This window comes from Callorhinchus milii, unplaced genomic scaffold (genome assembly GCF_018977255.1).
Source record: "Callorhinchus milii isolate IMCB2004 unplaced genomic scaffold, IMCB_Cmil_1.0 Scaffold5, whole genome shotgun sequence".
Taxonomy (NCBI): Eukaryota; Metazoa; Chordata; class Chondrichthyes; order Chimaeriformes; family Callorhinchidae; genus Callorhinchus; species Callorhinchus milii.
This window is the reverse complement of record NW_024704746.1, coordinates 60,058,037-60,083,088: the sequence shown is the minus strand read 5'-3', so window position 1 is coordinate 60,083,088 and position 25,052 is coordinate 60,058,037. Positions and strand designations below refer to the sequence as shown.

The 25,052-nt window shown below is 39.3% G+C and overlaps 1 protein-coding gene across 1 annotated transcript; it reads right to left on the bottom strand.

The window, feature by feature from the left end:
- Positions 1-216: 216 nt before the first annotated feature.
- Positions 217-24,848, bottom strand: panx2 (pannexin 2). The gene is made up of 3 exons (XM_007891033.2): positions 24,620-24,848; positions 3,152-4,594; positions 217-704 (listed from the first exon to the last, which is right to left on the bottom strand). Exons 1-3 carry the CDS (start codon positions 24,846-24,848, stop codon positions 316-318), a joined length of 2,061 nt encoding a protein of 686 aa, XP_007889224.1. The 3' UTR covers positions 217-315.
- Between the last annotated feature and the right edge of the window lie 204 nt (positions 24,849-25,052).

Below are 25,052 nucleotides of genomic sequence, written 5' to 3'. Positions count from 1 at the left end.
GGTCAGTTGAGGCTCTATTGCATTATGTAGGCAGTAGTCTTGTTACATTACATTAGTTACAGTAGTAAAACTTAAGTACTTAAAATTTTGTGGGGTCTTGCACTGTTGGTTAAGTTTAACGGTGTATCCATTTTGAAAAAAGGAAAACATTCTCATTGATCATTTTGAAATCTGATCATAACTGCGTCACATATTATTTACTTTCTATATTTCTTACCTAAAGGAACGGAGAGGTTGCGAACTGTGCCAATGTCATCTTCCTTGAATACAATATCAGCCATGTGCCAGGACTAGTGCTAATGCATATCTAATTAGCTAACACTCTATAGTGCTAATCATTACTATAGGGTCTTCAAATGTTGCCAGCAGCCTCTTCTCTGGTGATCGTGGATGTGAAGATAGATCCTCTGCATCGGTAGAGGAAATGAGTTTCGGGTTTAACAAGTTGGAGGAAAACTCCTTTTCCTCATGGTCTTCATAGAGTGTCTGAATGTTTTGGATGTTGATTTGTGGATGAGCATTGTCATGGTTGAACTGGGGTTTTGCTTCAGAGAAACCATTCTCTATAAGTAGATCGGATGCAACTGCTACTGCAGGCAAATTAGTACTGCTGGCGGCATAAAGTCCACTGACAGGCAGGGTTAGGCAGCTCTCTGATGAATGTTTAATATTGCTTGTAGCACCTCCTTCAGACAGATTACTATCTATGAGAAATAACTGGTTAAGAGTTCAAATGGCAACAAATAAAAAAAATATTTGGGGCAATTATTCACATTTTCTAAAACTTAGGCGAAGTTTGCAGGTTATTATTAAGTGTGCAACTACATATTTAGTCCTTAGTTACTCGTAAACGACAAACCCAGAGATAGTAAGCACCCCGGGCATTTATTGAACTATAATCAGATCAAACCTGAAAGTATGAAACTTTTCGTTTAGGTATCTAAATGACAAGGGTCACTGAGGAAACATACTAAATTAATGAAGGGACCAGGCAAGCAATATAATGTACTATCCTGTATCAGGAAAGTTAAAATGTGACCAGTCTGGTTGGAGACGTTCTCAGATTCAACGCGTTGGAGATCTCCCATTTCAAGCTGCAGCTCTATGGATTCCAGTTACAAGAGAACCAGCCAACACTGTAATTCCTACACCAGCATCCTAATATTCTTAGCTAGAGATGAGGGTGAATCCCAACCAGGAATATTCAGGATGAGGATGTACACAATAAGATTTAATTGATACTGAACATTTCTGTCTGAGCTTGCTCTTATCTTCCAGGACTGTCCCAAGTAATGAACCATAGAATTCTCTCTGAGCTTCTAACTTTTGCTCTTGAGCCTATCATCAGCTGATGTTGCAAATGTTACAGCTCAAATATGGTATGGGAGCATTAGAGTAACCACAAGGATACTTTCAGGATTTACCTTATTGAGCTATAAGGAGATATTGTGGAATTGTGAATCAGTACTTCAATGTCAATAATAGCCACAATCTTTGCAAATATTTGAGAGCTTTTCTACAAACCAAAAATACGACCTCATGTAAGTCAAATTAAAATGTTGTCCTGTCTGGTAGCGATGTTCCTAATTTCAGTAGCATTAGTGATCTCCAGTTTCATGGTTTCGGAAAGAAGTTATGCAATAAACAATCTGCTGGAATTCTTCAAGAAGGTAATTTAAGCAGGAAATGGGAAATAGCCAGTGAATACAATCATTTGGGAATTTCAGAAGCTATTTGGTAACAATATTCAGGTAACGATTTTCAAAATTAAGGTTCCTGAAAGTAACCCAGGCCAGCCAAGGATTTTGAAAATTAGCTTGACATTGGACAATAGAAGGTGACAGATTGGGACAGATGGGACAAATGGGACAGATTGTTGGCTGAGGGGCACAATTCTTTATTTTCCTTCCTTCGTTTCTTTCTTAACTGGTGGTACTGTCGACTGACATACCCACATGCTGTGCCACTAGGTTTTGGAACAAGAAATCTCTCCCATGGTTTTCCATAGAGTGAGTTACTGACTCATCCGAGGAAAGGAAAATTGGGAAATCAATCACCCTAAGTTCACGCACCACTTGATATTTCATCAAAGAAGTTCCATGTCAGCAACCTTGGAACACGTCACACGTCTGTCCTTATTGGGAGGATGGGTTAAAGGAGCAAAACAAAGTATAGGGAATACAACTTGGCATTTGAAGATTATTCCTGCAACTTGAAAAATGGGTAACAAGAGAGTTTATGCTTGACATTGGAAGAGTTAATAGGAAGGTTAGAAGAAACTTTTTTTAGGGGGGTGTGGGGTGGGTTGGGGACATGGGGGGAGGGGGTGATCAGAATATAGAATCTTTGCTATAAACAACTATTGAGGCAGAGACCAACCTATTAGTAACTATCAAGATGTTAGGCTGAATGGCCTCCTCCTATGCTGTACTTTCAATGATTTTCAATGATCACCCAAAAACCTAATAAAATAAAAACTGATGCTGCAGAATTATCAGAAATAAGATCAATGCCTTGTCAATCGACTGAAAATATGGTGTGAAAACCTCATTGGAGAACAATTTGGTTAAATTGGACTCATAGATCCTAGACTCATAGATGCAATGAAATGGTACAATTCTCTTTTCAATGGCTCTTTTCCATTCCCTAACATACCATTTGTCCCATGTCTTATTGTTTCTATTAGAAAGTTGACGCTGCTTAATAATGGAACCACAACCTGTGATTTTGATACTGGTGATAATTCTTTTATGCACCAATGAAGTTTAAAAGTTCTCCCATACACAAATAATACAGATCTAACATCATATTGGCTTGAGAGTAAAGGAAAGGATATTCATACCACAGTGGATAATATTGTGAAACTTATTTCAAAGTAAATGGGCTATATGTATTTTTAAAGACATCACATTAATGAAATATTTATAGTACTCGGAAGAGTGCATTAAAAAAGTGCACTGTTTTCACTGTGGGGAAATTTTAGAAAAGTGGTGCTCATTGTAAAACATTTGGAATGAATTGTACAGCAGTAAGCAAGTACTGTAGAATGAATAATTACAATTATATATTAAGCATTATTCCCCATTAATCTACTTCTTTACTTTGGTTATTATTGTGATAATTATTATTATTTACTTAACCCACACTTTACCTTTCATTGGAGATGGTACGTGTGGCAACACATGCTCCTCTGGGTGCAGGAAGTCCGTCGCTTGACTCTTAGAAGCAGGAACGATGCAACTCTCTTGATTTTCAGGTTTGGGCTTTTTGGTGCTAAGGAGGTATGGGTGAACGTCTAAGGAAAAGTGCCGACTGTGTTTCTTCTCACTGTTAGCTGCAGGGTAGCCTTCATTTTTGCTGGAAGATGAATCCTGGGGACATTTGGAACCAGAATCGAGGAGAGGAGCCGCAAGACTGTCAGTCACCGTCTTGCGTCTAACCGGCTTCAGCTTTTCCTTGTGATTCTCAACCTTGGTGAGGGTTGGGGGGTCTTTGAATGGCTGGTGGAGTGGGTGTGTGGTTGAAATCCATTTCATTTTCTTCCTGGGTCTCTTTATAACCAGCTGCTCGTTGGCATCAAGTTCTGCTGGATCAGCACTGGGATCAACTGTCTGGATCCCTGCATCATGCATGGTCGGGGTAGAGTCATGGTTAGACTGGGCCAAGGCCGCCAACAATTGCCTCACCACATTGTCGTACATCAGATCACTTTCATTTGTGATGAAATCTAACCTGTTTAGTGATTTGATATGGTCGCGGTTTTCATTGCAAAACAAAGCTAAAATGTTAATGTCACAAAACTGCGACTTTTGCCACTGTTTTTTAGTCTTGATGCCCACTTTATGCAGCTTATCAAAAATAAAGTTAGATTTCCTGACTATAAAAAGATGGACTAGATTTATCAAGATGATGAGGTTTATGAAGCTCAGCAGAGTGATGTCTACTATGACGATAATGCGCTGCATCTGCACAGATGGCAGTTTGCACTTGACACTGACGTGCTGCCTTTGACCACTTGACATATCCGGAGGTTCCCCCAAAGGGCAGGTGAACTCGTTCTGCTTTTGAGTTGCATAGTAAGTGCATAGATAGGAAATTGGAACTATGCTTAAAAACACAACAGATAATTGTCTTCCCAGGTAAAGCCTGGCCAAAAAATTACTCTGCCCTCGACGCTCTAGGTATTTCTCAAAAAGATTCTGCTCTGGACTCTTTTCTTTCTCTGCATTCTCTATGATCTCCCTCTTCTCCTTCTCTGTAATGCCTGGTCCTTTCGACTGGATCTGCTTCTCGATCTTAGGGGCACGACCTTCAGCGGCTCGATGGTAACAGTTATCTATTTCCTGGAGCAGAAAATTCAGTTCTGAAGTCAGCCTGGTAGAGGCTAAGAATTCCCAGCCGAGGACAGGAACGTACATGACACCACCAAAGGCGAGTAATGCATAAGGGAGAAACTTGTGCTCAAACAGGGATGGCCACTGACTGGGATCGACACCCGAGATAGCGTCTTTCAACTCCGTCCAACAGTACCCTCTGGCATACAGAGCTTGGTCACGGGTGAAATTGTTCGGCGTGTAACAGTATATCGACTCCTCTGTGTAACAGAGAGAAAAGTCACTGTTGTAGTTTTTTTTAAAAACCTGTCAAAGGTGCTCTGTAAAATAAATATTTTAAATAACTTATCAATTGCATTACATTGTACCTGGCTAATGTTGACATCTCACCTTTTAATCCAATTTTTTAGACGGTCCCTTTCAAAGATGTACAAAGCCAGTATGGTTAAGCATGTCCCGATGTGAAAGGTGCTTTATGAATGTAAATTTGCATTGTATTGTAAATATGTAAAACGTATGTTTTTGGAGCTGACCGGCCCCTATTCCATTATATCTTTATGGAGGTAAAAATTCTATTATACATAATAATAATAACAATCCTTGCATTTGATATAGCGCCTTATCATGTCATTGAGATGTCTCAAAGTGCTTCACAGAATATAATGTAAAGTGAATTGACCGTATATTTTGTACCTTTGGCAACATGCCACATGAGGGAATATCCCATTCATGGCCAACAACAACAGCAACAAAATTACATTTGTATACAACATCTCCTTTGGTAATTTACATAATGCTGGAAGGAATTTTACCCATTCATTATGTGGTCAAGTCTTACTCATTTGCTTTAGACACAGAAGTCGCTAGGAACACTCAGCAGGTCAGGCAGCATCTATGGAGAGAGGAAAGTGAGTTAACTTTTCAGGTCAATAACCTTTTGTCAGAACTATAGTGACTTGCTGAGTGTTCCCAGCGACTCCTGTTTCTATTTCAAATTTACAGCATCTGTAGTATTTTGTTTTTTACTCATTTGCTTCGGGACTTTATTATTTTGTGCAATAATATCAACTGTAAATGCCTCATTGTATAAAAAGAAAAGGGAATTTCCCTTATTCCTAATGCACAGGTTGCAACTAATATTAATATTAATCTCAGCCACACCTTATCATGTCGTTGAGATGTCTCAAAGTGCTTCCCAGGGTTTTACTATGAAATATAGTGTTTGTGTTTGTAAGCAAATGTGTTAGCCAATTTGCGCATAGCAATGTCCCATAGCACAAAGTAATACACCACATATCCACATCCCAACTATCTGCATGGCCACTATCTGTGTTGGTGTCTGATGCAAAAGTGGATGTAGTACTCTACTGCGATACTGCAAAAATAATGTAGATGTGTGAATGAACCTGAGGCGAATGGAACCTGGAGCTGTTCAGTTAGACTGTGAACCAACAGCACAAAGATAAGTGTTTAGCTAACAATCTATTAATCTACAGTGTAGCATTAGTGATAAGAAGAATCAGAGAAAGATGGAGAAAAAGAAATTTGTCGAGAGCTAAAGATAGAACACTAGAGACTCAGAGGGAGAATGACTGAGAGAGAGAAAACTTGAAAGAATCAGAGCGAAAGACTGCATTAGAGACAATGAATGACGGTGAGAGAAAGACTGGCGCAGTGTAGAACTACAGTGACAATATAATTCTTGATGGTTACCGCTGTAGCCGAGTTGTATTTTGTGTGATGATGGATTAGCCACACTGGTTCCTTATCCACATTTGGGGTGGCGAGGGGGGGCATTCCCAATTTGTCAGATAATGATATAGTTCCAAATATCTAAATATACTCTGTGTACATGAACCACTGCTGGATGTCCATGTTCCATTTCATCATTGCAATTCTATTAGGCATGGCATCATTTAAATGTAATATATAAAAAGCTAAGTTATATTTTCTCTATGACTGTGACACCTGAACCATTGATGCGTACTCACTGCATTCCTTCTTCACCAATCCATCTTGTGGTACAGTAATATAGGCAGCTCACTCAAAATAAGGCAACTCAGAAAATACGCACACTATGATTTTAGTAGTCTAGTTACTGAATATATCTGCCGGATTAAATTTTCTCCAACTGTGGTGGAACCATTGCTCAATGGAAAGGGACCTGTACCCAAGCAGCAGATACGAAGATGGTGGCAATGCTCTATGGGAGAGAATGTGGCTTCCGATAAATATATCTGGGATTTCCATGTGTAGGTAAGATGCATGGAATTCTCAGTTTGGTTTGGATACTCTCAAGCATGGTGATGGGTTTCTGCATAACCAAAACAAAAATTAAATTTTTCTTACACAAACTGTATCAAACAAAGGTACCACAATTTTATTTCCTTATTACTAAAGACACAATACTCTTCTGACTAAGAGAAAAATCATTGGAGAAATATTTGTACTTAGCAGGTGCCTTTCCATGAAATGTTACTAAACTTTGAAGCTTTATATGTGTAAATAGGCAAATTGTGTTAAGATATATATGATTAATACCAAGGAAGACAACTGAAAGAATTCATGTACACATAATGATGACAGATCAGTTGCAACATTTCAAAGCTACTTAAAGAAAGAAATTGTTTTTGTATCACCCTATCAAACTGAAATGTCTCAAATCGCTTTACCATAATCATAGTACTGTGACTGTTTGCATGGGCAAACGTCCAACAAACAATCATCAGGCAGATTATAATTATTATAATTAATTCAAATTATATTTGATATAGTACCTTTCATATTTGGAGGACATCTCAAAGTGCTTCATAGATTTCTGTATATTTACTGACTGTGTGTTTGTAGGCGAACACTGCAGCCAATTTACGCATAATTCACAAATAGATATGAATGATTAATTTTATCTGAAGATTGTTGGACAGGACACCAGGATAAACTCCTTGCTCTTTTCAAGTTGTGCCATGGGATTTTTAGCAGCCACCTGAACAAAAGGAGATGACCTTGGTTTGAGGTCTCCTCTGAAGGAATGCACCTCTGATAATGCAGTGCTCCCCCACCACTGTATTGCCGTGTCAGCTTAGACTCTGAATTCAGAATTCTGACATGGAGCTTGAACACACAACTTTTTGACTCAGAGGCGAGAGTGCTACTAACCGAGGCAGGCTGGCACCTGGAAGATTATTATCTTGAGGGATTATTGTCTTAGATACCAGGAAATAGCTCCTTCTGTTTTTGAATAGTGCCACTTCTGAAACATTGCTCCGTGCCTTAAAGATGCAGCACCACTTTACAATGAAACATTACACTGAACCTTAGTTTATCATTTCATTTACAAAACAGCAATCTTCCTGGCCCAGACTATAAGATCAAATGCCAACATGATGCCAACATCAAACCATATGTGACTAACCCAGAGGTAAGAGAGATACCACGTGATTCAAAATGAGGTACAGAAAAATGAAGATATAAAAGGTTAGAAGGAAATACCAGGGATATGGGTTTAGAGTAGATAGTGCCAGTCAAGTTTATTCTTTCCAATTCTGATGAAGCATCACACATGAAGTGTTAGCCTATCTTTCTGGTTCAAATGCTGATCAGCCCACTGTCCATTTCCAGCAAGGGTCAAAACTATACTTTGCTCAACCTCAGAGACTTCCTAATGACTGGTATCAAGAACAACAAATTAGATTTGTATGGAGGATCTCCTAAGGCGCTGGACAGTCAGGGATCCGCACCCAAGCTGGTGGTTGGGATCGGGAAGAGTGAAGGGCAGGGAGGGTAGGGGTAGAAAGGTGACCAAAGACACGGTCGAAAAGGAGGGTCTTGAGACAGGGGCAAGGGATGGGGCAAGGCGGAAGGATCATAGGCTGGAGTTCCAGAGGGTGGGAACAGAGAGATTCCAATCCCATTGGATTGCAAAGAATAGAATTAAAAAGGAAAAACAGCTAAAGCCAATAGATAGATATACAATCTTCATGAAACTTTGCTGAAATGATTGTTCTTAATTCCAAGGAAAAAAATATCTTTGTAGAGAATAATATAAAAGGTCACAGCAACCAGAAAATCGATGACTTTATAGACTAGAAGTAAATGAACAATCCACACGCAGAAAAATCTATAACATACAGATTTATTCGTAGAAGACTTCGCAAGTGACAGCTCACACAAACCATTTTAGACTTGTTGCAAATCATAGGAGATAATTGATTGAATGAGAGACTCGGACTTCCAGAAAAAAGTCTATTTTTTATGATTAATAATAACAGCATTGGATGCAGCACTACATCACAACAATGTGAAAGCACAATGGGCTATTTTAACATGTAGTAGCTGTTAATATATTAGACAATCAAAGAAGCTCATCTGCCTATGTCAGCAACATTGTATTAAACAGCGAGGAGATAATCTTTACTTTCGGTTCATTTGGATGGCCTGAAAGATATTGGTGGAAACCCCTGCTGCTCTTCTTCGAACAGGAGCCATGCGGAGATCTTCAACATAATCATAATTGCAGACAGTTGGGATCTCCGGTTAATTTCTCACCCAAACTAAAACATATCTCCAATAAAGCAGCACTGCCTCACTACAGTACTGGAGTGTCTGCTTAGAATTTGAACTTAGGTCCCGTTGTGGAACCTGGCTCAGTGGTTAAAGCATTCACCTCGCAAGCGAGAGACCTGGGTTTAATTACCGGCAGGGTGAAACGATGGGCAAGGTTTCTTACTTCACACCGCCTCTGTTTACCTAGCAGCAAGTAGGAACCCGGTTGTTAGTAGAATGGTGGATCGCTTTTCTGGGGGTAATAATTCCTTCAAATTAAATGGAAATAATACGGTCACTCAATCCCTGACTGTTTGTGGGACACTGCTGCGCACACTTGGCTGCTCCGTTTCGCCCATAAAATGAGTCAATTCAATTTACAGTATATTCTGTGAAGCCCTTTGAAATGTCTTGAAGACGTGATTAGTCGCTATATCAAATGCAAGGTTTATCATTATTATTATTATTATTATTATTATTATTATCCTGGCCTACAATACTCCAGAGTGATTGGTCATTCACATTACTCCTGTTTGTGGGTCCTTGCTATTGTGTTTGGCTGCTGGATTTGCCAACAACAACAACAACAAAATTACATTTATGGAGCACCTTTCACATCGGGAGGACGTCCCAATAAAGCCACTACACTGAACAGTAAAGAAAGAGCTTGCATTTTTAGTGTGCTGCTTATTCACTGTAATCCTGGCATTGAGGATGACCTGATAGATCTGATAAAATTATGAGAGGTTTTGACAGAGTCAATAGAGAGAAATTATTTCTACTGGTCGGCGAATCACTGGCAAGAAGGCAACAATTTAAGATAGTAAGTGAACAAATCGGGAGGTTAGGAGAAATGGTTTTCACACATAGAATAGTTAGGATCTGGAATTCCCTGGTAGGAGCATTGGCCTTCAAAAGGGACCTAGATATATATACCTTGAAAAGGAATAAACTACATGTGTATGGGAAAAAGGTAGGTTAATGTTACTGAAAAGATTGCTCTTGAGGGAGCTGGCACAGACACAATGGACTGAATAGTCCTCTTCTGTGCTGTAAATTTCTACAATCTCTGATCTTGTACCACACATATATAAACTTGTGGGAAGAAATTTCATCTGTGTCTAGATTTCCTCTATTTATGAGCATCTGTTTCAGAGCATCCAGAATTAGGCAATTCTTATACACATCTTTAATTTTGAAGCTAGCTTTGCGTAAATTCCTTTAAGATCTAAAGAAGATTGATGGCAATGCTAAGATTGAATTCAACAACTTGTCAATATAATAATAATCCAGTAATTAAATGGTAATAGCACATCTCAACCTCAACCTTCTTCTACCCCATTCTCTGCTTGCCCCCTCTGTTTGGCAAAATCAGGCCAGTTAATAATAATAATAATAATAATAACAATCATAATAATAATAATCCTTGCATTTGATATAGCATTTGATGCTCACCTATGTGAAAGGCATGACATAAATTCAAGTTGTTGTTAAATTTTTTTTCCCTTTCCTTACATGTAAAACGAAATGGCATTAAAACGGACTAAAAATGCTATAGGCACAAATAAGAAAAGAGGCAAAACTTTTCGAAAACCTATAGAGATACAGATTTTGCAAACTGCATAGTGAGCACAGCAATTGATGATAATTTAAGATATCAGTAAAAAACGATATTGTACTAACACTGTGAAAATATGAGGAGAGGATATCTCTGTGAGAAGGTCATTTACTGTTGAGCATTCTGTGCAAATTGAATCTCCTTACATGGTTGAAAAGATTATTGATGTATTTTTCCTAGAAAACTGAAGCTTCCTGCAGGCTGTATCAGAAGGTACAGCATTCGCAATGCATGAGGTGTTTAATCATAAAATGTTACATTGACAATAATGTTTCACTGTTCGTTAAGTATCTATACATTACAGTTCTGACTATTAATAAATATTCTGACTGAAAAGTTGTTCTCTCTCATAAGACAAAGTACTTGGAACTTTGAATGTTTTTTTTATAATAATATTAATTTGCATGTATATAATGCCGTTCATATAAAATAAATGTCTGCAAAGGACTTTAGAAAACATACATGTGTAGAAAAGAACTACGGAAAACAAGCTTCAAAGTTAAAGCTGAATTCAACAATTCTGCGTATTCCAATGCAATGCTGGGGAGCTTTTCTTATTGGAGGTGCTGTCCTTCAGATGAAACACTAAACAGATGTCTCCTCTGCCTGTTCAGGTGGACATTAAAGATCAAATGGTACTATTCGAAAAGAGAAGGGAGTTTGTCAGAGTGTCCTGTCCAATAATCCCCCAAAATAAAATTGGTCAGTCACATCATGGCTGTTTGTGGTTCATTGCTGTACGCAAACTGTCTGCTGCGTTCACCAAAAAAAATTACAGTAACCCTGTGAAGTTCTTTGAGATATTCTCCTGATGTGAAAGATGCTAACTCAAATGTAAGGAGTATTTTAATGACACTTCTGATTTTTACAGGTTCAAGAATGATAACATTTCAATGAGGCATTGGATGTGATAGCAATCATATCCATATTCAAAATATAATTCGCAGTTAATTTTCTCTGCAACATATTTTTAGTTAAAAGTTCTGAAATCAAATAATCTCAAATATTGTTGCAAGCTGGTTGATTTTAATTGATTATTTTGGGATCTTTAAATTATTAAGAATTAAAAATTTTATTAATCTACATTACACTATCCATTTGTGAGCCTCTGAAGTAGGATTATGATATAACATAACATAATTATGCTAATTTCCATGCTTTATGTCACAAAATCTCTCTTCTCAAATATTCCAACCCACAATGCTAATATTTTATGGAGCCTTAATCCCTAACTCACAATGAACTTCTACCACAAAGATACAGTCACTCCACTTTACAGTAGATCTGGTGAAGCACTTTGAGACCATCCTCCCGGTTTGAAAGGCACAATATCAAATGTAAGGATTATTATTATTATTACCACTGTTCCTTTTTTTCTGTTTATCGTGTTTCAATACAATTAATAATAATAATCCTTGCATTTAATATAGCGCTTTTTACGTATTCTAGAGTCTCAAAGCGCTTCACAGAATATATTGTAAAGTGAATTGACTGTAGATTTTGTGTCCAAAACGCAGCAGCCAATTGCGCACAGCAGTGCCCCACAAACAGTCGTGGATTGAGTGACCACATTATTATTATTTTTTGAGGGGGATTATTATCCCTGGAAAAGTGATTTGCCAATTGACTAACAACCGGGTTCCCACTTACTTCTAGGTCAACAGAGGTGTGTGGAGTAAGGAAATTTGCCCAACATTTCACACTGGGAATCAAACCTAGGTCTCTCGCTTGCTCTCGCCATTGAGCTACAGAATTCCACCTGTAGAAGTCCTGCAGCTTCTACAAGTTTAAAAGAAACACTTTTAAAATGCTTCCCTTAATGCTAATGTTGCTTTGAAAATTATATCATGTCTCGTATTGTTTAGACACTGTATTTAAACATGCTTATAATAATCCTTGCATTTGATATAATGTCTTCCCACATCTTTGACACATCTCAAAGTGCTCCACAGGATTTTCTGTAAAGTGCAGTGACGGTGGATTTTGTAGAAAAACCTGACAGCTAATTTGGATCAAAGCAGAATAGCTATAAACCTTCTATGGTTCATCTTTACATCTAATTCCACGAAAGCAAGACACGTGATAACAAGATTTAATGTGTACTATAATGTGATTTATTATTGATAGTGTGCTAGTGAAATCAGCGCGCTTTGGTAATTACATTTCCTCATCTTCGACCTTGGCTGAAATTCCTCGGTGTAATTCACTGGGTCCGTTGCCTATTTAGTAGAGCAAAACACAGTTGGAGGTTTTGCTTTTGTCTCTGATGCACGTGCAAGGATGAGCAGTCGGCAGGATTCCCTTTCTAGTGATTTAATGAATGCAGGGTAGTTTCAGAGCAATGGAGAGCTGATGTCCGAGGTTACTCAATGCACTGGGACACAGGAACATCAGTGGCCATGGCATCACAGTAGATTAGACAGCTCATTACTTCCCATTAGAGACATTTGCACCATTACCTGAGTGCTACTAGTTGAAGCCATATCTTCACCACTGTAACAGAAAGAGTGAGGGTTGCGTTGGTTGGTGTGGCAAATCCCTCAGCAATAGAAGTTTCACATTTTTATTGCTTTTCTCCAAATGGTCACCCAGGTCACGAGCGGAAACATCCTTAAGGAAGCTATGTTCTGAATAAACTTTGATAATGCAATGCAAGTCCATTCAGAAAATAGCACTAGTCAGTGTTTCCATGGGCCATGGCAATGTAATGATTCCTACTGTGATACCAGAGTAAAGTCATCCAGCTTCCATATTCCAACATCAAGACCTCAGTGAGCTTCTCCATATTCAGCTTCTTACGTTGTCCTCCAGAGAGTCAAAATGCTAGACCCTTCTTCATTGCAGGCATACCAAGCTCTACTTCCTCCACTCTTCTCCTGGCTACCTTCACTGTCAGAGGAACTGTCAACCTTTTGAACCTTCAACAATGTGTCACGCTCTTCAACTCCCGCAGTGCTTAGCACAAGTTTTTCTGTAGTTCTCTTTCTGAGTTGCTGGTGCAAATGCGCTGCTGTGCTCTACACAAATGATACGCAAGGTTGAGTCGCAGATAAGGCTCCTTCTCCCCTTGGAGACTGGTGTCGGCTGCTTCTGTGGCATGATCGGAATCTGAAAAATATTGGCAGAGAAATACAGGCTCAATGGTCAATAATTGTCACATAACATGAATTATCTTTTCCACATCACATATGCACTATAATAGGACACATTTCCCAATGTTATGGAACTTGAACTGGGGTCTGAGTCCTCTCCTAACCTAACATCTCCCACTCCCTCTCAGTTGCTTTGTCAGTTTAAACCAAGTTTTCGATTGGAGCAGATACGAGTTTTAATTTGTCGGGGACAGTTCCTCCGGCTTCCAGCTGTTACACAGACCATTTAGCTGATTCTTTGATTACCTTTGTTTCAGTGTACAAGAATTGCTTTCATTCTGTGGCACTTAAACTTAATTGCCCAATACCATTTGGGCATGTGCCAACGTTATAATGGACACCAACTAGCACTGTGTCCATTTTGTGGATACGCTTCCAAAGCAATGGGTCTAACCCATGAGCACGTTGCTCATTTTTTTTCTGATTAAGCAGCATAAATATTCTATTTCATGTAACAAAGCAGGAAAGCTTGATGCATGTGGTGCAAATTGCTATGCTAATACAGGCAAACATTCCCATCATTTCCTCATCATCTTTGCAGGCCATCAAGGGATGTTAAAAGTCTTTACTAATCCTTAGGGGAAATTAAAGGGCATTTTAAAAGAGTAATGAACCTCTAGCCAATCTGTTTTTATTTCCGACAATTGCATAACATTTGCCTCTGAACTTGTCAGGACACTAGTAGAATCATTTTGACCACGTACCTCTTTGTCTGTACATTCCCAATGGACTGTTCCCTCAGCTCTTACGAAAGGCATTACTCATGCTGATGACTTTAGCTGAGGCTCTTTTTCTCGCCTGCATGTTGGATTTTCTGTTCATTTATACATCGTCCTTCACATGAGAAGCATCTTAGAGTGAGTAGTGTCTCGGAGCTCCTCCTTCATTGTTTCTTCATTACAAAGCCACAATATTCTATTTCACAGAACATTTTATTTTCAGATGCACCAAAATAGTAGAACAAGAGGACAAAGGGTTGCAAAAGGTCAGATCAAGAGAGATACCAGGAAGTATTTCTTTACCCAAAGGATAATGAATGACTAGAAATGGGTTAACAGGCATAGTGGTTGAGGCCAGGATGCAGGACTCATTTAAAAAGCAGCTTGATGCTGAGTTAGGGGAATAGAGGGGAGTGTTCTTGAGGGATGAGATCAGATGGGCTGATTGGTCTTCTTCTCCTGAGCCTGTGGTATGATGGTGCGAGCTCTCTTAATGTGCACCACAGGATGCAGTATGCTGGTACTTGATGCTGTGATGGGAAGACAGTAGGGTAGGCATTTCAATTGATAGTATATTCTGTGAAGCGCTTTGAGACGTCACGAAGACATGATAAGGTGCTGTATGAAATGCAAGGATTATTATTATATTCTGGAAGGATGACATTAGAATCATAGAATTATACAGCACAGAAGGAGGTAAGACAAGATAGTTGTCAAAAGGACAAGAGGGGAGATGAGGAGAAATGTTTTCACCCATTAAATAGGTGTCAGCCATGCTCGGTTGGCAGTGCTATCACCTCTGGGTCAAAAGATTGTGGGTTCAAACCTCACAACAACAGCAACAACAAATTGCATTTATATTGTGCCTTTCACATTGAAAGGACGTAACAAGGTGCTGGACAAGTGGTAGCCAAACTTTACGGTGGGCCAACAAAATAAATGTTCTTGATTGAATATTTCTTGATTTATGCCATAAATCATGAAAATTTCATCAAGAAAAACCTGGAAATGCATTGATTAATTGAACACAAACTTCCCTGAACTGGTGCGAATGTTCAGGCCATGAGTTGACCACGACTGTGCTGATCGGCTTGTGCAAACATCGTCCAGCCTGACACTCTAGTGTTGGAGCTGTGCTACTTTGTCGGAGGTGCTGTCCTTTGAGTGAACGTTAAACCGAGATCGCATCAGCCTGTTCAGGTGGATGTTAAAAATATCCCTTGACAATATTCCAAAAAGGAAGTTTCTCCTGGTGTTCTGGCCACCAATACTCGAGATAAAATTGGTTGTTTACTTCATGGCTGTTTGTGTGGCATTGTTGTACACAAATCAACTGCTGCATTTGTCTACAACAAAATACACAGTCACGACACTTTAGTTTCTTTTGGTTTTTTTTGACTGCTGGGTGTCTGACACACGGGGAAACCTGTCACCATGCTTAAGAGTATCCGAGCCAAACTTTAAGAATTCTAAGCATCCCACCTACCCATGGAAATCCCAGAGATAGATTGCACTTTCTCCCTGGATGGACACATCCTGTTTACCTAATTCCGGAAAGTATTAGGCGCAGGTTGGCAAGAGCCAAGGCTCGGGGATTTCAGAGTGTGCGTCGTGGTATTTGTGCATCGAGTCTGCTGGAGTTGAACCAGCTACAACTGTGTAGCTTGTGTGTGAATCCTGTGAAGCACTTTGAGATGGCCTCCCAATGTGAAAGGCGCTAGATCGAGTGCAAGGATTATTATTATTTAAATCGTCCCAAGGGCTTTCTTTATCTGAACTAATCTTGTTATCCTGTGGTTACCTGGTCCACCAATCTCTGTGAGCCTCCAGGGCAGGGAACCTTCCTTTGTGCCTCCAGGTACCTAACTATGTTGCCTTAGAATTCCACACTCTATGATATTACCACTGACACAGGATCCACTACTTACACAATGGTGAATACAAATACACAGTCACTCTATTTCACAGTGAATCCTGTGATGTCCTCCCAACGTGAAAGGCATACCAAATGCAAGGATTATTATTTTACAACTCTCCCTAACAAACATGAAAGATGTATTTCCATAATAATCCCTCCAAAACCAAAACCAATAATAAATTGGTCATTTTCAATCTACGACTGTTTGTGGGACATTGCTGTGCGCAATTGGCTGCCGCGTTCGCCCACAAATATACAGTCAATTCACTTTACAGAGTGTTCTGTGAAGCGCTTTGGGACGTCCTCCCGACGTGAAAAGCACTATATCAAATACAAGGATTATTATTATTATTATTGTAGACAGGAAACATTTATGTAAGTCTCTCTAAAGCATGAAGGAACAAAGGCAGTATAACTCGGTGACCGCAGTACTCTATTTTAGAGATCTCTTCTTGTCAGGGATCAAGTCTTTTTTGATTAAAGATTGCATGTGGTGGCCATTATTAATTTATAATTCTTTGTTGAAGAAAATCACTGGTTTAAAGTAGCATCATTATGGGATTGTGATTATTGTTAAGTACACATAATAGGGAATACTATTAAAGTATAAAAATGCCCAATACGGAACAAGTTTATAAATGTACACTTAAATGACATAAATAATTTGTGTTGTACCCTGGAGTACTTTATTCCCTTGCAAAATCACTGTACTTTGATTTTCAAAGATGCATTAAATCAAGCTTTTTAAACTTGCTCCAATTTATGCTATAAGCCCCATGTTCACTCGGTGCTAGAATGCATAACTCAATACAGTGAACCAAAATAAACATGTAGAAATAGGGGAAAAGCAGGACGCCCAGTAAAAATTATCACATACTTCATGGGAAGGGGGGAACTAGAAGGTGACTCAAGCCTCAATGGTCTGATGGCTCCTCCAGTTTGTACAGAAAAATGCTTTCCTGATCAGATGGGATATAGAAAATCAAATGGGTTACAAAGACGTGAAGGTGACGAAATGATGCAAAATAACAGCACACAGTTAAGAAGAATTGCACTTATTAAAATGATTTTATACTGATCCACCACTGTGTCTACTTCATGCAGACTTGGGGAGCCTATGTTAGACCACCTACAATCTTCATTCATGAAGATTAATAATAATAATAATTCTTGCATTTGATATAGCGCTTTTCACGTCGGGAGGACGTCCCAAAGCGCTTCACAGAACACACTGTGAAATGAATTGACTGCATATTTGTGGGCGAACGCGGCAGCCAATTGCGCACAGCAATGTCCCACAAACAGTCGTAGATTGAAAATGACCAATTCATTATTGTTATTGGTTTTGGAGGGATTATTATTAGATTAACAAAATAAATTAATTTAACAGTCACTACATTTGACAATAATCACTTGTGAGGGATTTTGAATCTGATAAGCTTCTATAAAAAAAAATTGTTTTCTTCTCTTTCTTAGGAAGCGCTGCAATTTCCTGATTCCCCATAAAAATTCTATCCAATAATTCCAATAAAATAAATAATCTGTTCCTTAACCTTCTGCCTACTTTAGACTTAACTGATACATTTACTTGAATCACTCTTGCTGTTGTGTACAATGATATAGTTCTCTAATCATTAAATACCATTCTAGTTATCACACTGAAATTCCGATAGCCTTTATTCCAGTAAATATTGGAATACTTAATATGATGGTGCAGCATCTCATTCAAATCCACTTTCACGGTGACTGGAGGTGACATTTCCTTCATAATGGAAAAATCTTACATTTAGTCTTAACTTTGGCAGATAGATTTCCAGGAATTGAGGAATTTTCCAAAATTCTGCACAAGCGTGTATTGTAAGGGAATTGACTTCAATAAACCTGAGGCCCCAAATTGTAACCTTAAAAGGTTTTATAAAGCTTTAAAACTATAGCCTTAAAACATAAGATTGTGCAAGATTTTGGAAAACCCATAAATCAAGTCAATTGTTTTATGGAATTCAAAAACATCGTGCAAAAAGCCAACTTCCAAATCAAGACTAAATATAAGAACTTTCCAAAAGTATGTATTAATTTTATGGCCAGAAGAAATTTGAGCATCTGGAATCCAACATCCATAGGATACCAGTAATCAAGGCTTCAATGTTGAAGAATTATATTTGTCTATAAGTACTGCCAAATTTGTCTATAAATAGAGCCAAAAAACATACAAATTGATGGCAGTTCCCTGTGAAGAACTTTGAGCTGATGCAATGTTATATGCTGTTACTGGTATCTGATACCGTGCAATGTTATATGCACGGTATCAGATACATGTATTAATAGAATTGTCCAATTGAATCAGGTTTGCATCACCTTTTCATTGAAACAGATAGAGCCCACACAGTGGAAGGAGATATGCTTCCATAGTTCATTACTCATCCTGTACTGTCTGTAGCCTGAAAAAAAATATTCAATTTACCTACATTACAGCAGTACGTTCTCTGTGCCAAGTATGCGCTTAGATGCTACAGTAGTATTTTATTGTCCTGCTGCAGGTGCAATAGTCCCTACATCAATAAAACATTAATGACTTGGATTCACAGACCCAGTGAAAGGTAGTTGTAATTGCAGCTGACATTAAGTTGAAGGGAACCTTGGAATTGGAGGAGGCAGCAAAGTACTTACAAAAATAGCTTGATAGGGTGTGCACATGGACTGATGACTGGCAAATGAAGTTCAATTCAAATAAACGCAAGATATTTCAGACAGGAAGTAAAAATTGGAGGCACATGTACTTTATTGATTGGACACAACTTGCCAGACATCATGGTCAGACTGCACTTAAGAGTAAAAAAACAGAGAGAGCTGGGAAAACTCAGCAGGTCAGGCAGCATCTGTGGAGAAAGGAAAGTGAGTCAACATTTTGGGTCCACGACCCTTCGTTGACTCACTTTCCTTTCTCCATAGTGCTAAGTTTTCCCAGCTCTCTCTGTTTTTGTTTCAGATTCCAGCATCTGCAGTATTTTGTGTTTTGCACTTAAGAGTATACAGTTATGATCGCTGCAATATGAGAGATCCCATTTTCTAGAGGCAGTGCAAAGAAAGCTACAATAATGATCCGCAGTGTTAGAGGAATGAGCTATGAGCAGCAATTAGACAGCTAGGCGTCTTTAGTTTTGAAAGCAGACATCTCAACGAACGTGTTATTCAGACGTTTACCACACTTTAAAAGGGATTGAGAATGTGAACCCAGATCAACACTTTCAGATCTGCTGAGATAACGGAATAGGAGGGTTCAGGGGCATCAAGGGCAATTTTAGGACAGATGCCAGGAAATATTTCTTTACCTGGGGGTAATTACCAACTGGGGCAGGTGTTTGAGGCCAGGCCACTGTACTCATTTAAAATCTGTTTAGTGAGAAGTAGACCCTGAAATTTACTTGCCCCAAAAATCCAAAATGTATGCATTGATTCCATCAGTGTTTCATCGATGTGGGGGAAGTCAAAATGGCCAGCATCCAGGTCATCAGTCAACAACAACTCGCATTTATATAGCGCCCTTCACGCGGGGTAGTGTCCCAGAGCCCTTCAGTGACCTAATGGCCCAGACATTGACCATTTTGTCTTCCTGTGTGCTGGGTGGCATCTTGCTTTTCTGCAATGAATGCAGAACCCCCAATCAGTGATCGTAACCTGTTATTGTGCTGGTTGGGATTTTATGGAACTGAACCACTGTGTTATGACAGAGCTCCATAATATAGCTTTGACATATTGCTGTACAAAATCTTGGGCAAAACACATACCAGTCTCATTTGTGATGATTTTTAACTCAGATTGATTTCCCTCTAAGGCGAACAATGTAAAATGTTGAGTTGGCCTCCACCTGACTAATGTTTCATCTTTGTACTTTTGTATTGACTTAAGCCACTGTGCTCACTCCTCTTATTAGGAGATTGTGTTCCACTGCTTGGGAAAACTCTCCAGACCTCAGACAATTGAAGATTCAATGTTTTTTTTTCTTGTTGCTAATATCAAGGTCTTTCTGGCAATAATTTCTTGCTCCCTCTGTACCCATGTTTTAATTGGTCACAGTTGCCATTTTCTGGACATCTCTGCTAATGGTATTTCTGTAGGGTGACTGTTAAGATATATGCCTACATTTGTAATGTATTTTAAGTATACTTATTGTTAATGTCCTACGATTAGTTAGATGGCTCAATTTTACACCAGCATCTGAATAAGAACATTAGTTAAAAATAATAATTTATTAATTCAGCCGTGACTGAATGGACTAATGTCTGGTTTTCCCCAAGTTGCTTCATGCCTGTGAGTTTCGACTCAAATCCTAAAACATTAGCAGTTACCAATTGCCAATTTCGCACTTACTTCTTTAATTGATACAGTTTAGTTGGCAGCACCAGTACAATGCAGTAGCACTGTAGCTCAGTGGTTAGAGCATTTGCCTTGCAAGCGAGAGATTCCCAGCAGGGCGAAACATTGGGCAAGTTTTCTTACTCCACGCGCCTCTATTTTCCTATTTAGCAGTAAATAGGAACCCGGTTGTTAGTTGCAATTGGCTACTGTGTTTCGCCCACAAAATGTACAGTCAATTCACTATAAGAGTATAATCTGTGAAGCGTTTTGAGACGTTTCAAAGACGTGATAAGGCGCTATATCAAATGCAAGGATTATTATTATTATAATATTGTCAGAGATGCCGCCCTTTAGATGAAGTGTTAAACCATCTGCCCATTCAGGTGGATGTTAAAGATGCCATGGCATTACTCAAATAGGAAAAGGTGTTTCTCACACTGTCCTGACCAGGAAAACTCCCAAATAAAATTGGCCAATCACTTCTTGGCTCTTTGTGGGCCATTGCTCCGCTTACAAATATGCAATCATGACATTTTACAGTAAATCCCATGAAGCATTTTGAAATGTTTTAACAACATGATAAGACACTATATCAAACGCAAGGATTATTATTATTCACAGTAATTAATCCTCAAACCCATTTGATTATATGTGACCTGAATCTTTATTTTCTGCCACTCTTTTCTATGTGAACAACAATTCAAATATTTAAACCATTAAATATATTTGCATATGATTTAAGCATCTTCTGAAATTGATTCCTATCAGTCCTGAAGTTTATCACAATTAATTTCCACTCAGATGCCCTGTTTTAATGCATATTAAACATAACTACGTCCATTTGAAAAAAAAAACTGAGTATAGGGCATTCATGTTGCATTAGTAAAGAAAACCCAAATTACACAGCAAAATAAATTGGGTAAGAAAGCACTTCATTGAATCATTATTTTGTTATTGTTTTTTAGAACATCGCATGGCAGATGTGGTCATTTCTTTCACGTCTGGAAGGTGAGAGACAATATACAATGTGACTGTGGGCACCAGTCGCAACCTGGACCACATTGTAAATTAGTGCCTGTTTTGATCATTTCCTAGTGGCATCTTACACCAAGACACTTCCAAAGCTATCTCCCCGCTCACCAATCTGGACATGGTTCTTTCTCCATGTTGTTAGTCACCTCGCTTGACATACAAAAGAAGAATTTGCCCACAAAATATACAGTCAATTCAGTTTCCAATATATCCTTAAAGTATGAAGCACTTTGAGACATCTCAATGACGTGATAAGGCACAATATCAAATGCCAGGATTCTTCTTATTATTATTAAGATTGGTTTTCCTTATATTCCTTTGGAAAATAACTGACCAAATAGAGAAAAGTTTGTACTGAGGAATAGATTCTCATTGCATTCAAGTAATAATATTTTTTAAGTACATAAATATTTTCATCCCAATATTCTATAATTGAAATAAATTGGATCAACTTCCTCAAAAACTCTTGTAAACCTGTTGTCTGTTGGGGCACATTTGCTTTGTTGTATTGGTTACGGAGGAATTTCCATCATGTGACTTATGACTTTTTAATTTTTTGAGGCTTTAAAACTAAATTAACCTAATCCAGATACAGTGTGTATTGAATTTATTCCACGATTGATTGTACAAAATTGGCTTCCAAGCATGGTTAAAATATTTTATTTACCAGATAACTTTATTATTATATATTATTATACATAATAATTATTATTGTTATTATTTATAACAACCTTTAAAAGAGGGAAGTATTGTATATCTTAGAACTTACTTAGCTGGTAAGTTCTATCTCGGGGATGTTACTTTAAAGACCTTCCTCTTCCACCTCGCCTTCGGTCACCCTCCCTACCCTCCACCCTTCCTGATCCCAACCCCCAGTCCTCCCGAGGTGAAAGGCGCTGTACAAATGTAATCTCTTGCTGTTGTTTCTTAGGAGTAAAATTCCACCTGAGTTTTGGTTAGTGATTCTCAAACAAATGTTTTTGATGGCCTCAGTGCGCAGCCACCAACACTCACTTGGTGTCCCAGTGCGACTGTTTGGCATCTGCGTTAATCCTCCCATCTCGTGCCAGTCGCTGCGTGGGAGAAAAAGAGAGGGCCAGCGAGAGCACGTGCATTACTGACCGGCCTCCCAACCAGCCTTACTGTGCTCCCTGGGAACGGTAGTGTGGCCGCCCCCTCTGCAGCAGTGGGCCCAACGCACACTTGGAACTACAAACACCAGCATGCGCTGCATTCCACACATGCAGACGAGGGTACATCTCTACCCCCCCCACCCCCACCCGGGGCTGAGGTCGGCTGCTGTGGCCATACATGGGTCAGCCTTGCGTAGTGGTAGCACTCTGGTCTCTGAATCTGAAGGCTGTGGGTAGAAGAATATCAACAACAGCTTGCATTTATATAGTGCCTTCACACGGGGTAGCGTCTCAGAGCGCTACAAGCTCCACCCCGGGACTTGGAGTCACACAGTCTAAGATGACACTCCTATGCAGTGTTGTAAGGAATGCTGTATGGTCAGAGGCATCGTCCTTCGGATGAGATGTTAAACTGAGGTCCCGTCTGCCTATTCAGGTGGATGTTCAAGATCCCATGGCATGATTTGAAAAGACAGGGGAGTTTCTCTCTCCCGGTGTCCTGGCCAACTATCCCCCAAATAAAATTGGTCACTCAATTCATGGCTGTTTGTGGGACAATTGGATACCGCATTTCAATCACAAAATACCCAGACAAAACCCCTTTACAGTGTATCCCATAAAGCGCAACATGAAAGGCGCTATATCAAACACAATGATTCTTCTTATTCTTCTTATTAAAATCACGCAGGTGGCTGCGTTTGAGAAACGTTGGTCTACATGAACATAAAATGTAAGTTTCCGAGTGCAAAGAGTGCGGCAAATTTTAAATGCAGTCTTTAATTTTTGAAAACAGTTTTCCGTAAATTATTTTTAAGAACTGCAGAAAATGGGCTTCAGAGTTAAAACTGCAGTCAACATTTGCCACATTCTGGATGCTCAGAGATATTACGTTACTAGAGTAAATCTCTAATAATAGAGTAAATGTGCAATCTCTAGCCCCAGATGGAATTTTATCCCAAACATTAGCCTGACAGTATGACTGATGGTTCTCGCTGTTCTGTTCCCACAAACAAGAACAGATTTTGGAAAGGCTCTTTTTGTGAGGGCAGTGGTCCTTTAAGTTAAGGTGTGTCGCTAAGTCCAGCTGAACATATATGTCTTAGAACACGCAATAGCGACCGAGAATCCTACTTCAAAATACATGTAGATCTTTGGAATTTTTGAGTGCAGGATTACAAACATATGTTACTGCATTTTAATCCTAAACTTCCCAAATCTGGTTTATGCTCCAAGGGATGGGGGAGGGGAGGGGTCTATGTGTGTCTTGAAATATCCATTTTGTGGGACACTGCTGTGCGCAATTGGCTACTGGGTTTCGCCCACAAAATATACCACATCAATTCACTTGACAGCATATTCTGTTGCGCTTTTAGACGTCTCGAAGCGTTGCATCAAGTCAAATGCGAGGATTATTATTATTATTATGATGATGTTTATGTATGTTCCATTGATCAGGGCGGTCAGTGTCACTGTCAACATCTATCCATTTTGAAGGTCAGATACCAACAGCGGTAAGAGAAGTCCTATCAAAAATTCTCAACATCAGGGGGGTAACGAAGTGGAAACGCATCAATGCGGCATGAAGTAAAAAGGCGGCTGGCGTTTCAGTGCTGGAGAGGAAATGTGCAATGTGACAGCAAGCGTTGCAACCCTCCCAACATGCATTAAGTATAGCAAGCTGTGTTCAGTAGTAGCCTGATCTGAGGCACCGGCAACATGTCAGTGATTGTTTAACGTGGTTTGTGTTTGGGATCGTGCTGTGTGTGTGTGTGCTGTGTGTGTGTGTGTGTGTTATGTTTACAGCTCCCTTCTTACCTGCAAAATTTTTGGTGAACACCAAGGTGACGAGGAGAATGGGGATAATGACAGTGCCGATGGAAACTACTCTGTCGAAAGGCAGCTCCAGTTTGAGTTGGACCATGAAGGCTGAGAGGGGAGCCCATTTGTCATCTTGCTGCCCGGGAAGGATCAGTTCTTTCAGCTTCTCTCCAGCTAACAGCGCTGTAGCCATGTCTGGATGGTGATCTATGATGAGGTTTTGCATTCGTCACCCTGATGTAGGTTGTCGTGATCTGTGTAATCGGTTCGGGATGGATCTTCCTGGCTCGAAAGCGACCGAATCCCCAACGATAGCCTTTCTGTGCACGCATTTACATTTGGGTTGGGTGGGAGGGGAAGGGGAGGGGAATGGGAAAGCACAATGTTCATACAGTGCAGGTTGCTACAGACATAGAAGCTAAAGAGAACA